Below are 19,147 nucleotides of genomic sequence, written 5' to 3'. Positions count from 1 at the left end.
TTCTAAGGCTATGGCATTGAAGAGGAATGTGCAGAGTGAAAGGTTACAAGATTACAAGATTATGGCATTTAAGGAGTTAGCAAGCTGAATAAACAGTCTACTATATATAAATAACATAGATGAATGTGAAATGTTGGGCAGAATGTACAGTAATGATATAAAAATACATAAAAAAATAGTGCAGCTGTAATGAGGAGTAAAAAAGATATACTATGTAATATGTACATGTACTGTACAAAGGTTATATACAGTGGTTTGTTTTGAGTTTGTTTTGTAGTGATCTAGCGGTGTAGTGTAGAGTTCAGTAGTGTGATGGTGGATGGAAAAAACTTTCCCTGAACCTGCTGGTTCTGGTGCATAATTTCCTGTATCTCCTTCCTGATGGAAGAAGGTTAAACAGTTTATGACTGGGATGTGAAGAGTCCTTGATAATGTTGTGAGCACTGCGCAGACATCTGCTGTGGTGAATGTGTTCAATGGCAGGTAGTTGGGTGCCAGTGATGCGTTGGGCGGTTTTGACCACCCTTTGCAGGGCTTTACGTTCACACATAGTGGAGCCTCTGTACCATACAGTGATGGAGTTGGTCAGGGTGCTTTCAGTGGTGCAGCGGTAGAATCTCGTTAAAATCCCTGGGGACAGATGAGATGTCTTGAGACTTCTCAAGAAGTACAGGCGTTGTTGTGCTTTTTTAACCAGAGCTGAAGTGTTCTGCTGCCAGGACAGATCCTCAGAGATGTGAACTCTAGATTCTGAAATCTAGAGATTGTAGTATATGTAAAACATTAATGTGCTTATCATTGTCATGAACATCTAATGGTGGTTAAATCAAAAATGACAACCATTTGGTCTGTGCCATTTGGCATGTGCCATTTGGCATTTTCTATGAAGACCTATAAGGCTATTACTATAAGATGTATTATTTTGTCAAGTTATTATAAGATTGAGATGTTTGAAACATACTAAAACTATGAAGATTTGTGTCTCGTTAATTACGAGATGATTTTCTCACAATGAGATATTTTTCTGTATGAAAAGATGTATAAGGAGATGTATAAAGAGATGCTGACAGGATTTTGGGATTCCTTGCATGGCAGCAAGGGAAAATCTCAGAAAGTTTTTTTTTTTGTATTTGTAAATTTGTAAAGATACCTTATTCTTATTGTCAGCAGTAATAGTATAGTTTGTACGTAAGTTCAGACCTTTTTGTTCAGATTTTCACGTCTCAAGCTTTATTTTTGTAATCAAGAACCGAATGTTGGTACAACTGACTCTGGAGAATCGACTCTTTCGATTCCTAAAACACCTCTAATCGGAATGTGAGTCGGCTCAAAAAAAAAAAAAAAAGATAAAATCTCCGCAGCGCCCTCTGCTGCACGCTCCGGGAATCGTTTGTTTATTGGTGTACACATTGGTGGTGACGTCACTACGAACATGGCGCTGGGGTCGGTCAGGAATTGTTTCGCGTCCTTTGCGTTTGTCGGCAGAAGCTTGACGTCGCCGGAGATTACAACTGTTTGCTGCTACCACAAAAAAGTGAGTGAATGTTTAAGTGCATGTTTAACTATTCTTGGCTTTCCGTTTGACAGAACGAACTTTTAGAACCGATGCTGAGCTGAACTGTTATGTAGCTTTCAGGATGCGTCACGGAGCTGTAGCTAGCTGTAGTTAGCCACAGTTAGCCACAGTTAGCTGTAGCTAGCTGTAGTTAGCATCCAGAGCATTTGCAAAAGTACATAGGGTCATAAATTACAATTATATAATATAATAAAATATTGCGTATAATTTTGGAGATAATCTTTTGCGGGTTTTCTGTAAATTCTGTTAATTATTCCCGGTTTTATTTATTACAGTTTATATAATGGAACCCCCCCCCCCCCCCCCGGCGTTGCGTTTTTCACTGTCATCGTTTATTAACCTGTTCGTTCCTGATGAATATTTTGAAGGTGGTGGATCATTATGAAAACCCAAGAAATGTTGGCTCTCTGGATAAGAAGGCGAAGAATGTGGGGACTGGTTTAGTAGGAGCTCCTGCCTGTGGGGATGTCATGAAACTTCAGGTATGCTGAATTTGAACATCTTACTGTTGGTCTTTTGTGTGTTTTGTGTGCTTGTGGACGTGACCAGGAGTGTTTTGTATTAACAGATTCAGGTTGATGAGGAGGGAAAGATAGTGGATGCCAGGTTCAAAACGTTTGGTTGTGGATCAGCAATCGCTTCAAGTTCCCTGGCCACAGAATGGGTTAAAGGCAAATCGGTATGTCCTGTTGTGTATTTATGTGTGTTTTATCCAAAGAATATCACACATTTTGCACTCAACTGCATATGTGGTGTGTGTTTCTATTTCTAATGTTCGCTACACTAGGTTGCTGAAGCTATGGAAATTAAGAACACCGATATCGCCAAGGAACTGTGTCTTCCACCGGTAAAGCTTCATTGCTCTAGTAAGTTTTAGCAAAGCTTCAATCAACACACAGTGGCATAACTGAGTTTATCTGTAGTCTTTATTTATTATATACTTATTACACCAGCACTTCATTATTAACAGAGTTTGGTTTGGTTGACATTGCTGTTTATTTTACTTCAGTGCTTGCAGAGGATGCCATCAAGGCAGCGCTGGCGGACTACAAACTAAAACAGAAGGATGAGAAGAAAGTGTTGAAGGCTAATAATTAAACCGCATAATTAATCTCGAGAGCAAGCAAATGCTTTAACATCTTTGCATCTTTAAGCCCATGCTGTGCTCCCCAAAACCAAACATATCCTTAAAGTAACATTATCCTTCTGTACTACTGCTGAGTGTGTGTAACCTCTGCTGAGGAGTTTCAGATGTTTGCATTGTCATGATTGCTGTGGTGTTGAGAGGAAGCTTTTATTGTTTTTTGGATTGATATGTGAAAATGTGGTTGGTTTCTTGATGTCTTTCTGAATCACGCACAAAGATGGAGGCATTCCTCTGTTTTGTTTTTTTGTTTTATTATTATTATTATTATTATTATTATTATTATTAATCCATGGAGCGAAACAGCAGGGATTCAGCAAAACCAAAAAAATATGAGCTGTTTAGTGTTAGTACACTTGTAACTTAGAAAAGCATTTCACCGTTTTTGTCCTCAGGCACTCAATGAACATCACAACAGAACACATCTCTTAATAATAACACATTGAATGAGGCCAGAGGCAGTTTGTTAAAAAATGTATATTTGTTTATGTTAAATGTCCTGTAAAAATGGCAATTATTAATATACGCACAACTAAACAAAATAATTAAATGCTGTATTCTACTATTAAAGCTTAAACAAATTATAAAAACAATATTTGTTGGGTTGTTTTTCAGCAGAATAACGACTAAATCTATATTTACAGCTTTTAGCAGAAACTCTATTTTTTATTTCAGTTTATACAGCTGAGCAATTGAGGGTTAAAGGCCACTTGGTGGACATTGGATTCCAACCAATGACCTTCTGATCAGTAGTCAAACACCTTAACCACTGAGCTACCACATCCCCCTATATAGACGATGAGTTTGCACATTAATGCACCATTTTTAACATTAACAAAAAGGCTTATATGAGGCTGATATTGGTGTTAATATATACACATATAAACCAGATGGCACTAGATGATTCACAGTTATGAATTTACAAATTTCAGTGATTAACAACAGATTTAATGAACATTAGTGGATGCAGGTGTATTTCATTAACGACTTCAACTAATTTAACCTAAATGTGTCACTTGTTAACATTACTTATGGTGTAAATGTCTCTTTAACTGAAGCAGTAAATGTTATTTTAGAGAACCTTAAAAGGAACAACCTCCCATTACTGTCCAGTATGAATGTTTTGCTGTAGTCTTTTCTTATAAAAGACATAATCATTCTTTGCGAGAAAGACCTGCTTCCTTCATGTTTTTGGTCATATTTAATGATTTTTTTTCTTTGGTGGGTGGACTGACTACCTAGCATAAAACAGAAGACATTTAGAACACCAATTCTCATTCTTTCACGTCAGTCACAATATTATCTTCAATGCTATGAGTTGAAGGTGTGGTGTACATCGATAACCAAGAACTCTCCCTTTGTCTCTCACTGGACTCTACGGACAGCAACTGGACAACATCAGGCTCAGACTTTATTGCCAAATATGATTGCACATACATGGAATTTGTTTGTGTCATACGCTTCCAGTACACAGAGGCAATAACAACACAGACATTAAAAATAAGATGAAAATAAATAAATAAATAAAAACACACATGTAAATACAAATAGACAAAAAAAAAAATTGAAAAATACATAAATTGTATGCACAGTTGTGCTATAGATGATAGAATGGAATGGAATAGAATAGAATGTGATGCAGGCATGTATTAGGATGCAGGCGGTAACAAATAAATATAAGATTATTTCATATTGTTATTGTGTAATTGGTGGAACATTTAACTGTTCTTGTGGTAGATTGCCTGGGGGAAGAAACTGTTCTTGTGCCTGGTTGTGCTGGTATTTGGGGGGATCTGTAGCGCCAACCAGATAGTAAAAGGTCAAAAAGCAAATGACTTGGTTGTGAGGGATCCAGAGTGATTTTCTGAGCCCTTTTCCTCACTCTGGATATTTACACTTCTTGAAGGGTGGACAGGGGAGCACCTATAATCCTTTCAGCAGTCCAAACCACAAAATTAAGAGTTTGTTTGACTGCTCACTGTTGACTGAAGAGGAGCGACACTTTGAGTTCTCCACAGGAGGCTTCTAAGCACTAGGATTACAATTACTAGGAGCAGTCCTGTCAACACACACAGCACAGAGAGTAGTGACACAAGTGCTGGGCCACTTGTCTGGGTCAAGGTTCGAGGAGTGGCCTCAACCTGCACTCCTGTGTCAATGGTGAAGAATATAGGGACTGAAGTGCTTAAGAAACCTTTTTGGACACTGTTTGTGTTGTTCCTACAACTGGGATCCTCATCTGCTGTTGGGATGTGTGGTGTTTGTGTTGTCTGAGGGACAAGGTAAGTGGAGTTTAGTAACAAACACTGTTCATAGCTTAACCCATCCAAAGAGGATTGGTTTGACTGATGAGACCTAGATACTGTATGGTTAACAGCTGAGGGGAGCTTTCCATTTAAGTTCACAAGAGAAGTTCTACAGGAGGTTCTTACATTTCTATTTGTATCAGAAGTAGGATTTGGAGATTCTTTTGAAGAATTTCCCAGCATTACCTTGGAAGTGTTGAATAATACTAATTTCTCACTAGGCATAAGGATTTTTGGACAGATGGCCACAACAGAGAGAGTCAAAAGCAGCTTATGTGCCAGGTGTAATGGTGCTGTACATACCAGATCTGTTGCCATGCGTAACCTGTCCATCAGCAGCCACCGGTACAGGTACATGATGTTACATTCACAAACCCACAGGTTGTTAGCCAGCTCCAAAGAGTGAAGACGGGTTAGGCCATCGAACGCATGCTCAGGCACTGAGCGTAAGCAGTTGCTGTTAATCTTCAGGACCTGAAGGTTGACCAACACAGCAAGCGAAGGCAAATCCAATGTTGAAATGCAGTTGGCAGACACGTCTAGGTGCATTAGTGAACCTGGAAGGTGTGATGGCAGACTTGACAACTGGTTCCCCTTCAGAGACAGCATCCTCAGCCGCATCAGGTTCAGCAGTGCACCAGGCTGTATGGCCCGAATGCGATTGTCTTCCAGGTCCAACCGTGTCAGATTCCTAAGGTTCCTAAGATCCCCAGATGTGATGAAGGTAATTCGGTTCTCTTGGAGCTGCAGACTTTCCAGACTTGCTGGAAGGCCACGGGGGAAGCGTTCAAGCCGGTTATGGCCAAGGCTCAACTCCTGCAGGCTGGAGTACTGCCTCAGGACGTTGTCTATATTGCACAGGTGGTTTCGTGCCACAGACAAAGCTGAGGTGGTGAGGGGAACAGAGCGAGGGAGGACATGGAGTCCCAGTGACTCACACAGGATCAAAACCCCTGGGCGAGGACAGCAGCACCCTGGAGGGCATGAGAATAGTAGTGGGAGGCAGGTGATAAGACAGCAGAACAACAGCAAAAGTACAAGTGGGAGGTGAAGGCACATGGCTCACTGATAGGAAAGAGGAAAAAAAAAGAATAACGAAGAAAGAATTAACATATGCACACAGTAACAATATTTATTTAGGTAGAATTAGTTATTTAATTCAAATTAAAAGAAAGCATATTACTTGCCAAAAAATCGCTCAAGAAAACTGTAGAAACAAGATAGATGTGAAAAGGAAGTATAAAAATAAGACATTCCATTTCCACAAAAAAAAAAAATATGGTTATGATTAGGCTAGTTATGATTCAGCCCTGCTACTAAATTTGAACATCTTGTCAATTTCCTATTAACTACAGATGCTCATGTCCAATACAAGTGTCACAGGTTCACTCACTCACCATCCTCATGCTCTCCTGGTTCCTGTTTCTTAAACAGGACAAGATACACAGTCCGCTAATGGAGCCATTCATCTCTCAGTCATCAGTCTCCCTTTTCAGCAAGTTTCCCTTTCCAGAAACTGCACTGCTCTGTGTTCAGACAATTCCAGGCAACAGCCTATCAAACTTTAATGGTAGTCTTAAGGTGTTGCCTTACCTGTTTTGTGTCTTCTTTGCCATGTAAGATCCGTGTCATCCTGTTGATTTTACTATCAGTGTGAAAGCCCAGTATGTACAGAATTCAAAATTTAAAAAATTGCACCTATATCCAAAATAAATAGATATAAGATGATTTGAGGATAGTCCAGGGATTTTGATGCTCTCATTAGTGCAGTCCTGTAAGGAAGGTTAATAGGGATGAGTTATGTGGTCATTTTCATATGTTTTCAAAAACTGATCAAGCCCCTTGCTAAGCCTTTGAGGAAGGGGAGGGTGCAAATGGGTGGCAGTTTCCCAAAATAATTCAGCGCCAAAGGCACAAAAGATGGGCAACTTGAGCTGAAGGCTGAGACCGTTTTAAGTGCTCCGGTTGCAGAGACTCTTTCTCTGGTTTACTTTAGAAGTTGCCAACATGGGGCCTTGTGCCATTGCAATGGTGACTTTGTTTTCATTTATAAACCTCATTTGCATTTTTGCCCGATACCGATCTACAGGTAGCGTATTTCGTGTCATATGTAAACGTAGTAAATTATTCAGTGATTACTAAATTATTACTTTTAAACTGTTTATGAGTGCAGCATTATGTGGACAAGGTGATCGAATGGATTTTTGCGTTTAAACTTTAAAAGATACAACAATCGCACCTGGACAGAAGTTAAAAAGAAAAACATCAAATGACAGCAGTGGGGATGTATATCATTTGAGAGAACATACATGTTTTAATTTCTTGCCCAAACTGCCATCATCAAGAAAATAGGGAGAGACTCAAACTGAGAGTATATTCTGTTCAATTCAAGGGCAAATCTAAGAGTCCCAACACAGACCTATTTTCAGAATAACATGGAACAGCAGTTCTCCTAATGGCCTTTTGAAATATTGATTGAATTTTGTATAGCAGACTGTGTGCGACAATAGGACAATAGAGCCATTTCTATGGCATTGCTTGGGCCAGAACAGTTTGAACAGTGCTGAGACACTAATCAGTGCCAACCTACCTAACTGCACATCTACAGCTGTTTGACATAAAAGGCTCATTGCTTTCCACTTCTTTTTACATTTTGTTGAAATGCATAGACAACAGTTTTTTTTATTCAAGTCAATTCAGTTCAAGTTTATATGTACAGCACTTTTTACAAAGCAGCTTTACAGAACATAAACATAGAACAAAAGGTTATTATTAACAATAGTATTAAGATTAATAGAATACAAAATTCAAGATTAATATGATATATATTTAAATGTGTTTGTATTTATTTATAATAGATCGGAAGCTAAAATTTCACATCCGTCCATAAGGTTGAACAATCCATAATGTTAAAGTCATATTGTTTCATCAGTGGCATTAAAGACACACACAGAGGCAGATAGATAGCTTTATGATTTTCACATTTTAAATGTGCCCTGATCTGCTGGGATCAAGCCATGTTTTCTCTAAATACCAAACATGGCACACAAATTGCAACCCTTTAGCTGGAAAACCAAAAACATTGTAAATATACAGTTCTGTTTTCTGTCCTTTTGTGTAATTTGCATCTGTGCTATGTTTACTATATCTATTTTAGTTTGGGGCATTGGATGAGAAAAATGCCTTTCTTTTTACATTCAATACACCCACAACTGTATTTTTGCTCAATAATTTGTCACAGATGTGTCAGCGAAGTGCTGTAAAATCTCAGCATGAAGGGATAGAGTCTTGGAAGTGTTTTGGATCTGTGTAATTCTCTCACAGATTGGCTCCCTTCTCAACAATTTAAAAGATTCTTTTAAAGAGACATTTCTATAAGATTCCTAGAGAAAAATGTCTTCATTTCCAAAGCATAAATATCCTGCACAACCACTTCTACAGGAATTATTATGGGATACATTTGGGTTCTATTCAGGTCTATATAGAAATTAAGCATGATATTTTTAAGAATCCTAAAGGCCTTTACATTTTTGGGACAAAATAAATAATATTTCAGCCAATCAAATTATATCCTACACTAGAAACTAAAATATCAGTAGTTTTTTCAAGGGCTGCATCCATGACAAAATAAATCACTCCTAGCCTGAATTTTACTTACAAATGTTCTTGAGATAATAAGATTGTGGCTTCGCCCTGATAACTCATAGAAGCTGGCTCTTTTAATTTCTATACAGTATACCACATTTTATTTAGGCAGGTATTAAAGTAGTAATTTGTGCAGTTTTTACACAGTAAAGACAAAATTGTATCATGGAATGAGAAAATTATTTAATGTAAGATATTATAAAGTATACTTATATATAAGTGGAAAAAAACAGATATTAAGCAGTTGCTAAAGGCCACTTAACAAAGACAGTACAAAATTGAATACACAAAATATTAGATAACAATTCTGTTTATAACTGGTTAGATGTTGTATGTGTTGGGTATCAGGGTCAAATCCAGACCCAGTGTTTAGCTACATAAATATGAAAGTGTGAAAAAAGATTAAAGTGTAAAAAAATTGATCTAATATCACATGGCTCCTCAAGTCAGGAGTTTTAAGGTTTTATTTCTAGCATTGTAAACAAAATAAATTGTACCACATGATGATAGTGAATATTTTTGTTATTAATGAGTTCATGTAAACAGTAATGCATATTTCAAGTCAAATAAACTAAAAAAAGGCAACAAACAGGTTTAGAATCATACCACCTTTAACAGACAAGATCTATACCACAACACTGTTGAATTCTTGAACCTGATTGGTCAAAAGATGATGATTAATTTTCTATAACAGCAGCTCTAACAATAATGCAAGCTGCAAATCAGAGGTTTATATACTAAAACATTAAATGTAACAAGTACCATGTGTGGCTCATCAAAATAAAAAAAATTATGTGGTAATATGACAAAAAACAGTTAGGGATTATATGAAAACAATAAACACGATGGCGATAACAGTAACTTAGCCACATCACATTTCCACATCATTGATTGTTTTGCTAAACCAGTAGACTCCTAATTGTTTTATTCCTTATTTAATACTCACCCTTGGTTTTGGTAATGAACACCTCAGACAGTCATTGATGATTTCAGATAGAATAAACTTTAAAACCTAAATATTAAAAACATGCTTTATGTATAACATTACATAACATTTTTCTATATGGTGATTGTGTTATCTCAGAATGAGGGTGTTTAGTGAAATGGGATTAAAAACCTCCAATTAATATCCAACAAAGCCAGAAAGTGAGAACATTTTCAAGATGCAAAAGGATTGCTCAATTCAAAGGATAGTATTCTTTAAGATGGTGTATAAAAGATGAATCTTTTAAATTCAGCTCAACATACTGCTTGGATTGCAACATTGAATAACTGATGCCAGAAGCGGAAGGTTCTGTAGCTTTATATCAATCCAATGAATTAACAAGAGATGTATTTATCCCAAATCAACAAGTCCTTTGAAGAGAGGCATTCCTCAACAACCAATCTGCTTTCTTACTGCGAGGCTTGATTTGCTTTCCTCAGGTGGCAGGTGCACACAAGTACCTGGCCATTACCTGCCGTGGATGTGCTTGGCTTGGGCTCCTCCTTCTTCTTTTCTTCTTCCTTTTGCACCTCTACTTCCTCGACATCTTCCGCTTTCTGAACCTCCTTCGGCTTTGGTCTAGGATCTTTGCCCTTTTCACCAACTAGAGCTTTAGACGGAGCACGCAGGTAGCTAGTGGTGACATTGTTTGGCACCAGCAGGCTTTGCTCCACCCCCTTGCTTGGTACAGCCATGTATTTCCTGGGTGCATGTTTCTTGGGTGGATAGTAGGCTTCGAGTTTGCGTTTATGGCTCATGGCTGAAGCACAACAGGCAATGAAGATAATGACAATGAGCAGTGACATCACCACAATGATAAGAAGCATATTGTCACGCAGGAAATCCACCACCTCGTGAAACAGGAAGTGCTTGATGCGGATGAAGGTAGTGGTGATGCTAAGTATAGGTGTGGGTGAGGGTGGAGGTAAGTGGGTGGCATGGGATATCGGGAAAATCAGTTCCGGTTCGTCTCCACTGCTCTCCACAGATGTGTTAAAAGGGAATGCCGTGGTAGAGCAGTTCCAGCCTGAAAAGGCAAAGAGGAGTACAAAGGCTAGACGTGGACACATGGATGACATGGCAGTATTACACCTGAAAGACAATGAAAAAAGCATACATGAATCAAGGGTATATTATCCCCCATTCCCTAGAAATAGCATCCCCCATTGCCTAGCAATAAAATGATTGTAATTAACAAAACTCTGGATCCCTTCGTGGTCCAGTGGCAGGATTCTGTGCTCTCACCACCGCATCCAGGTTTTGACCCACGGGCAGGGAGCAAACCCAGCCACTGGAAGGGTTAACATAAAATGGCTAGGTTGCAACAGGAATGGCATAAAACGTGTGATGATCAGATGATCTCTCTTGGTGACCCCAAACACGGCGCAGCTGAAGGACAATAACAAAAATAAAAAAATTGTTTGATTTCTACAAATAAAATACTACATAGCTTATAATAACATTATATGTTGCAACTGCTCTCAAAAGCTTTTGGTGACTGTGGACAAATAGTATATGACCTTAAACATGACCAAATCTCCCTTTCTTCTTATGTTCTATGTAAACAATGGCCACAGAACAAAAATCAGCAGATCATTTATTAGATCTGCCATTGTCTGTAAATGGGAAGTGTAAGCAAATGTTTTGTGGCTTCTCAGCTTCCTGTTTGTCTTTGTAGACAAACGTTTGGCCTTTTAGATTAGACGGTACAACAGTGGAATGAGTCATCACTACTCAATTGTGTTTAAATGTAATATCAGACTTAAGTCTGGTTACATATGTTAGCTTGAACCTAACTTTTATTTAGCTAGTTAACAAATAGTGACTATTCTAGGCCAAGTAATCGATTAAAATGATTAAAGGTTTCATAAAATTATTTTCTTAAAAAGTCCTGATAAGTGACTATCATGACTGAATGGCTAACAATAAAGCCAAAAGAAGCTACTCTGAAAAGCTGAAAAGTAGGTTTTCAGATAACAACCCTGCATCAGTGTGGAAAGGCCTGCAAGACTGTTTTACCTCTCTTAGGCACACACCAAATGCTTTCATTGGTTGAGATGCGTGATGACGCTCATCCCAAGCAGCCAGTAGCCTACTGATAAACATCCCACCCCTCCTGTGACCCAGTCTATCTATGTATTCAAACGCAGTGAGCAACGGACTTTCAAAATAAAAAGTACGTTAACGTGCGATGAACTAATTGTCGGCGTTAATTAATTAATGCGTTAACGCGATAAAAACGTGTTAACTTGCCCAGCCTTACTTTTAATACAATAATCCTGAAAATTCTCCACTCCAAACTCCTAAGGCTCACTATAACTTCTTCCATCTGTCAGTGGATCACCAGCTTCCTGACAGACAGGAAACAACTGGTGAGACTGGGAGGTGTCATCTCAAGCATTCGGACAATCAGCACTGGTGCTCCACAGGGATGTGTCCTCTACTCACTGCTATTCTCCCTCTACACTAATGACTGCACTTCCAGTGACCAAACTGTTAAACTCCTGAAATTTGCAGATGATACTACGCTTATCTGTCTCATCCAAGATGGCGATGAGTCTGCATACCGGCAGGAGGTGAAGCGGCTGGTGCTATGGTGCAGTCAGAATAGTGTAGAGCTAAACAGCCTCAAAACTGTGGAGATGAAAGTGGAAATTAGGAAAGACCCCTCAACACTACTCCCCCTCACAATAACCAACACCCCGGTGTCATCTGTGGTGGCCTTCAAGTTTCTGGGCACTACCATTTCCCAAGACCTGAAATGGGAGTGCAACATAAACTCTATCATCAAAAAGGCTCAGCAGAGGATGTACTTTCTATGCCAATTAAGGAAGTTTGGTCTGCCACAGGAGCTGTTGATGCTGTTCTACACTGCAGTCATTGAATCTGTCCTGTGCACAACCATCACCATCTGGTTTGGTGCAGCAACAAAACAGGACAGAAACAGACTGCAACGCACAGTTAAAACAGCAGAAAAAATAATTGGTGCCCCCCTGCCCACTCCCCATGACTTGTACGACACAAGAACCAGAAACTGAGCAGGAAAAATCAACTCTGCAACCCTTCGCACCCTGGACACAACCTCTTTCAGCTCCTCCATTCTGGCAGGCGCTACAGAACTTTGCTTACTAAAACTGCCAGACACAGGAACAGTTTCTTTCCCCAAGCAATCACCCTGATTACCAACTCACAATAATTTTATTCCCTGCTTCATAGCATAAGTACTGCATTATCAGAACTGTCAGTCATCACATCATCTGTGTACTGTATGTTACACGCACTACTGCTGCTGCATATTGTATAAAAAGCATAATATTGCACAATATGGTTATTTGCACTTCCCACGCTTTATGTACATAACTGATCAGTCATATATTTTGTATACATTTAATACTCATAATATCTATTGTATCACACCTGCATTTTTTGTATAGTCTGTATTATCTTGTATAGTACATTGTTATTTATGTCTGTACTCTTGAGAGTCACAAACAGCTGGAACCAAATTCCTTGTGTGTGTCAACACACTTGGCATAAAACCTGATTCTGATTCTGATTCTGATAATACAGCTCCAGGATCCTACAGCCTTTATCCTATGGGTTTGATTCTTGTATTGAGAGTTCTCAGGTTTCCTCCCAAAAACATACCAGTAGATAGATTAGCTAAGATGTTTTTGTGCATGAGGCCCTACAATAGAATAGCATCCAATCAAGGTACATTCGAAAGTTCATGTCCAGTGTTCGTGAGATAAACCCCAGATCCACCACAATCCTTTGATGGATAAAGTGCTGGCGTGAGTTAGTGTAAGCACATAAGCAAACTGTTTTAACTTTGATTCTTAATTATTTCTTTAAACTTAATTTGGTGGACTAAGTGGACTTAACTTGGTAAGAGTAACCAAGAATATGTTGAAGTTTTATATATGATTATATAAATGAAAATGGCTTAAGGCAGGGGTCGGCAACCCACAGCTCCGGAGCCACAAGTGGCTCTTTCATCCCTCTGCTGCAGCTCCCTGTAGATTTTGAAAATAAATATTTAATTTAAATTTATTTTATTTTAGTGTGTTTTAAAAAAAAAAAAATTCTAAGTTCTAAGGTTATGATGCTCTTGTAACATAAACCGTGTTTAATTTTTTGTCGCTCAAAATATGCGTCATACACATGGTAGTTCTCATGCAGAAAATCTTTTTGACTATTTATCATATATTTAATAAGCCGCAGCACCCAAAATGTATCTGTCTGGACCGCTGTCTATATGGAACCGGGCAGGAATCAAGCGCGTCACCTGGAGTTCTTAGTCGAGCCTGACACTTATCAGCCAATCAAAAAAAAGAATCTACACAATAGCCAATGTATTCATGTATGCTTGGAGATGGCACGCTTGCCTGTCTTAAAAACTTATGAATACAAAGTCATGAATACAAAGAGGACTCAATTAGACATTAAACATTTTATTGGGAAGTAACCTTCAACCCAGCGTCTTTTTTGCTAAGGTTAGTTCAAACTGTTCAAAATATTTTTTTGGTGTCTGCAGAAATAAAATTTCGTTTACTCGGTAGCAGTTCATTGATTTTATAAATGCAACACACTACAGTTTTTTCTATACTTTCCATAAAGGTTAAAAACGATATATGCAGTGTTATCTTCATTGTAGATGTCAAATCGGTTTTGTGGCTCCCTGTGTTTTTTTTTCTGTGGGAAACAGGTCCAAATGGCTCTTTGAGTGTTTAAGGTTGCCGTCCCCTGGCTTAAGGGAATCAGTTCCCTTGATTGATTGAAATAAATAGAACTTACATAAAAATACAGCCTTTGTTACATATTGCCTAATTATTGTTACTTGCCATTTATCTAGATCTGATCTTAACCACTGTGAAGAAAGCTTAAACACATTTTCCACTGAGTCATAGAAAGGAGAAAGAATCGTCCAACAACTGTTTATCTGGCTCTGAGGATAACATGCCAACAGCATATGTGAAATAATAATTTGGTTGTTTGGTTGTTACATTTTTTCATACTTCCTTAATTGGTGTATAAAGTACATCCTCTGCTGGGCCTTTTTGAGAATGGAGTTTATGTTGGACTCCCATTTCAGGTCTTGGGAAATGGTAGTGCAGCACTGTGACATCTGTACACCAATGTTCATTAATGTAAAAGCAGAATCCGCTGCCTTTCATTTTACCCGATAGCTCTGTTACACGATCCACTCTGTGTAAGTGGAAGCCCGAGAGAAATAATCCACTTCAAGCAGACGAGAAAAAAAGCAGAGGAGAAAGAACACAGCCTTGGGATGAGCCAGTATTTATAGTCTGGGAGTATTAGACATATTTTCACAATTTCACGTGCTGACTCCTGTCAGTCAGGAAGTCTGTGATCCACCTGCAGGTGGAATCAGGCACGATCAGCTGCTAGGGCTTTTCATGTACTGTAGCAGAGACAGGATGATAAGTGTTGAAAGCAGAGCTGAAATCCACAAACAGGGTCCCATCCCGGTGGATGATTGTGGAGAGTTTAAAGCAGTAGGGGACCTACAACAGCTCCAGTGATCTGTTGAAGATATGCGTGAAGATAGGAGCCAGTTTGTCAGCACATGCTTTGAGACAGAAGGGCGAGACATCGTCTGGGCCGGGAGCTGTCCTTGTCTTCTGTCTCTGAAAGAGCCGATTCACAATCTTTTAACAACTTGAGTGCTGGGGCCTGCTTTTCAGCTTTCCAGAGAAGCTTGTTTTTGGCTATTTTGAACTCTTTTGTCAGTAGGTTCCTGGCCTGCTTATACAGGGCGTTGTCCTCCCCTCTGTAAGCATCTTCCTTGGCATGTCAAAGTTTTTTCAGTTTGGCTGTGAACCATGGCTTGTTGTTAGTGAATTTGCAGAAGGTTTTGGTTGGCACACACACGTCTTCACAAAAAACTGATGTAAGATTCAGTTCCAGCCTCAAAGATACTCAAATCAGTGCAGTCAAAACAGTCTTGTAGTTCCTGCTTTGCCTCACTGGTCCATCTCTTCACTGTGTTGACTAAATGCTTAGCAAATTTTAGTTTCTGCCTGTATGTTGGAATAAGATGAACCAAGCAGTGATCAGAGTTCCCCAAGGCTGCCCTGGGTACAGAGTGATATGCGTCCTTAGGAATTGTGTAGCAATGATCCAATGTATTTTTTCTCTCTCTTGTGGGACAATTAATATGCTGCCTATATTTTGGAAGTTCAAGTGTTAGTTTTGCTCTGTTAAAGTCTCCAAGGATAATAAAAAGAGAATCCGGATTTTTTTTTTTTGCTCAAAGCCGGATATTTGGTTTGCCAGGTTTTGTAGTGCATCACTCATGTTGGCCTGCAGTGGGATGTAAACTCCGATTCATTTTACCCAATAGCTCCATTATGCGATCCGCTCAGTGTAAGTGGAAGCCAGAGAAAAGTAATCCACTTCAAGCAGAGGAGAGAAAAGGAGGAGAAAGAAGGAACCATAGACATATTTCCCAATTTCACTGATCCTAGCGTAGGTTCCAGGGGAGTCCAGGTGCCGGAGGATGAAGTGGAGGGCCATGTTGATTGCATTGTCTACAGACCTGTTGGCTCTGTAGGCAAACTGCAGAGTGTTCAGGAGAGGATCTGTGATGGATTTTACAGGGGACAGCATGATATGCTCGAAGGACTTCATTACTATAGATGTCAGAGCAACAGGTCTGTAGTCATTAGGTCCCATGATCCTAGGTTTTTTGGGGACATGGATGATGGTGGAGGTCTTGAAGCAGGTTGGCACATGGCATATCTCCAGTGAGGTGTTGAAGATGTTAGTGAACACTAGGGATAACTGATCAGCACAGTGCTTCAAGGCAGATGAGGAGACACAGTCTTTTAAATACCCTGCTAACATCTCTCAGTTTTGTGGTACAAAGGATAAATCAATAGAAAACAGGCATTCTTGCATAATAAAGCAAACTTTGGTTGCATTTGGTTGCGTTTTAGATAGAGATTGTGGATGACTAGAAACCTGCAAGACTTAACAGAGATCCTCAATCAAACTGGGGTCTGGACTTTGACTGGGTCACTGTAACATTCTGGTTCTTGAGTTGAAACCTGTTTTTTATAACACTGGTAGTTTTAGGGTTGTGGTCTTTTTGGAAGGTTAACTACTACCCAATCTGACCAAAAAGACAAGAGAACCTTTTCCCAGATGTTTACTGGGTCACCACCAGCCCAAAATAAAAACATAGAAGCTCATGCTGGGTTTGATTTTCATGGATAATGGCTTGCATCTCACCAATCTGGGCTATGGTTTTCCTATGAAGAGCTTCTTGCATCTTGGCTATGGATGCCTTCAGAGGTACCATGGACTTTTAGTTGTTTCTCTTGCTAATGCCCTCCTTACTAAGACGTCTGGTGAGCACCCTGCTCATGCATTCACATCATATTTTTTCTCATCCCTCTGTGTTTAATCTATTTTTGTTAGTGCAGACCATTACTTATTTGGGTGGAGATTGAGGCCTGGTTTGTAATTTTTCCCCCCGACTGCTACCACCTGCTTACCACAGAGCAAACAGTGAAATACTGTAGAGTTAGCTTTAAATGTTGAGTAGTTCACAGCTTTCTGTCTAAAAAAAAACAATGAGACCTTTTATATACTTTAAATTTAGCTGGACTGAGTGAGTGAGTGAGTGAGTGAGTGAGTGAGTGAGTGAGTGAGTGAGAGAGAGAGAGAGAGAGAGAGAGAGAGAGAGAGAGAGAGAGAGAGAGAGAGAGAGAGAGAGAGAGAGAGAGAGAGAGAGAGAGAGAGAGAGAGACTTTAGACTGGTACTTTCTTGCTATGTGGTTCAGCTGCAATCCAAACCAGAGAAACTATTTTCAGAGAAACCCAAGCTCTTGTCGAACCACAGTAAGAAGCTAAACACAGCTGCTGATTGTTTTTAATGAACAAATCCCAGAAATCCCAGTCCATGAGCCTGTTTAAACTGATTAAATGCATACATTACTAACTTTACTTAAACTATAAAAAGATTAGTTATAGTTAGTTAGAATAGTTAGAATAGAAATGGAAAAAAAGAGGAAGTCTAACTAGTTAGGTCAAACCATATTTCAGTTCCATCCACATATGTAGTGTGGTTTAGGCACCAATAACAAATGAATAAAACAAATACCAAACTGGTTCTTTACTACCCAGAGCAATGTTTCAAATATCTGTATAAATGCTGATTTCTAAACACTGTTGAGATTTCATGTCCATTAATTAGCCATAAAGACCATGTAAGATGTAGTCCAGATCCTAATGAGAGGTTTGCTGTGAGCTCCTGAACCTAATGTGTGGGTGTCTCCTGCATGCTGAATGCAGCACAGTCAAAAACCAGAGGAAAGAACAGAGTTTAATTACATGCTGAAATTTCCAGCTCTGTCATTCCAGACCAACCTGAGTGTGGGGCATGCGGCATAGTTTAGAAAGGAAGTGAAAACAGATGCAAGAAAAAGTGCATGGGGCGTAAAAATGAAGAGGGAATCTTACATGGAATATGAAATAGTATTCCTATAAAAAATAATTAAAATAATCAGTTGCATTTTGTGTGTTTTTTTTTATGCAAGTGTGAATTAACCCCAGTAAATTATCATTTTCTGGATTTTTTTTTATTATTCTTCCCCAAATGAGTTAAATCTAAATAATTACTGTTCCACAGGACAATAAAATATCTTTCAACAACTGAATTAAGGCCAGAAATGTTTCATTCTACAAGGATGGGAATCATGAGAACAATCCTACGACTAGTTAGTTCACCAAAAGCGAGTGAAATATTGTTCGGCATCATTCTACACAAGATAAATTCAGAACTGCAATTCTACAAGTAAGTTAACTTATTCTACCAGAAAATCAACCACCATTCAGCAAGAGAGTTAAAACTGTCTAAAATGAATTATAGCATGAACTGACTGAGGAAAAGAATCCATTAAACATGTAGTTTGCCTAGCTTAGCTTTTATAGATGCTAACTAAATTTTAAAAATCACCATTTTTATTCTGTTTCTATACATCTGTAAAGTTGCTTGGAGACTAGGTCAATTGTAAAAAGAGCTATACAAATAAATTGAATCGAATTAAACTGTTGTGACGATTCTTCTATAAGCAAAGTGAAATGTGAATTTGACCCTGAAGACCCAGGTATTGTTTTAATAAAGTAATTAACCCCATATAACAGCTACAAAGCAAAACACAGATGACTAAATATTTAATATTCAGTATGCGTCCAAAAATAATTATCTGGCATGATTACTGTTTTTTTTGTTTTGTTTTGTTTTGCACACACTAGAGAAAAGGGTAAAGAAATACAAATTAATTTGAAAAGGCATTCACTTGAAGTGGATAAAAACACTTACTTATATGCAGATGTTCTCTCTGTGGGTATCAGTCCGGTACACAAGGCAATTAAAAGAAATGAAGAAAGAAAGAAAGAAAGAATGTGAGGAAGACCAGCTGCCTTGGTGCTGCACTGAGACTGGCAAAGCAGATTGTGCC

At 38.7% G+C, this 19,147-nt stretch overlaps 2 protein-coding genes across 2 annotated transcripts; one reads left to right on the top strand and one right to left on the bottom strand.

Moving 5' to 3' along the window:
• The first annotated feature begins 1,378 nt into the window (after window positions 1-1,378).
• Window positions 1,379-3,313, top strand: iscu (iron-sulfur cluster assembly enzyme). The gene is made up of 5 exons (XM_027139460.2): window positions 1,379-1,534; window positions 1,945-2,058; window positions 2,145-2,255; window positions 2,364-2,442; window positions 2,586-3,313. Exons 1-5 carry the CDS (start codon window positions 1,433-1,435, stop codon window positions 2,672-2,674), a joined length of 495 nt encoding a protein of 164 aa, XP_026995261.1. The 5' UTR covers window positions 1,379-1,432; the 3' UTR covers window positions 2,675-3,313.
• A 5,526-nt stretch (window positions 3,314-8,839) lies between these two features.
• On the bottom strand, window positions 8,840-19,130 carry tmem119a (transmembrane protein 119a). The gene is made up of 2 exons (XM_027139594.2): window positions 19,009-19,130; window positions 8,840-10,748 (listed from the first exon to the last, which is right to left on the bottom strand). Exon 2 carries the CDS (start codon window positions 10,733-10,735, stop codon window positions 10,067-10,069), a length of 669 nt encoding a protein of 222 aa, XP_026995395.1. The 5' UTR covers window positions 10,736-10,748; window positions 19,009-19,130; the 3' UTR covers window positions 8,840-10,066.
• Window positions 19,131-19,147: the final 17 nt, after the last annotated feature.

Source organism: Tachysurus fulvidraco, chromosome 9 (assembly GCF_022655615.1).
Source record: "Tachysurus fulvidraco isolate hzauxx_2018 chromosome 9, HZAU_PFXX_2.0, whole genome shotgun sequence".
NCBI lineage: Eukaryota > Metazoa > Chordata > Actinopteri > Siluriformes > Bagridae > Tachysurus > Tachysurus fulvidraco.
This window is presented reverse-complemented; position numbering and strand designations above follow the sequence as displayed.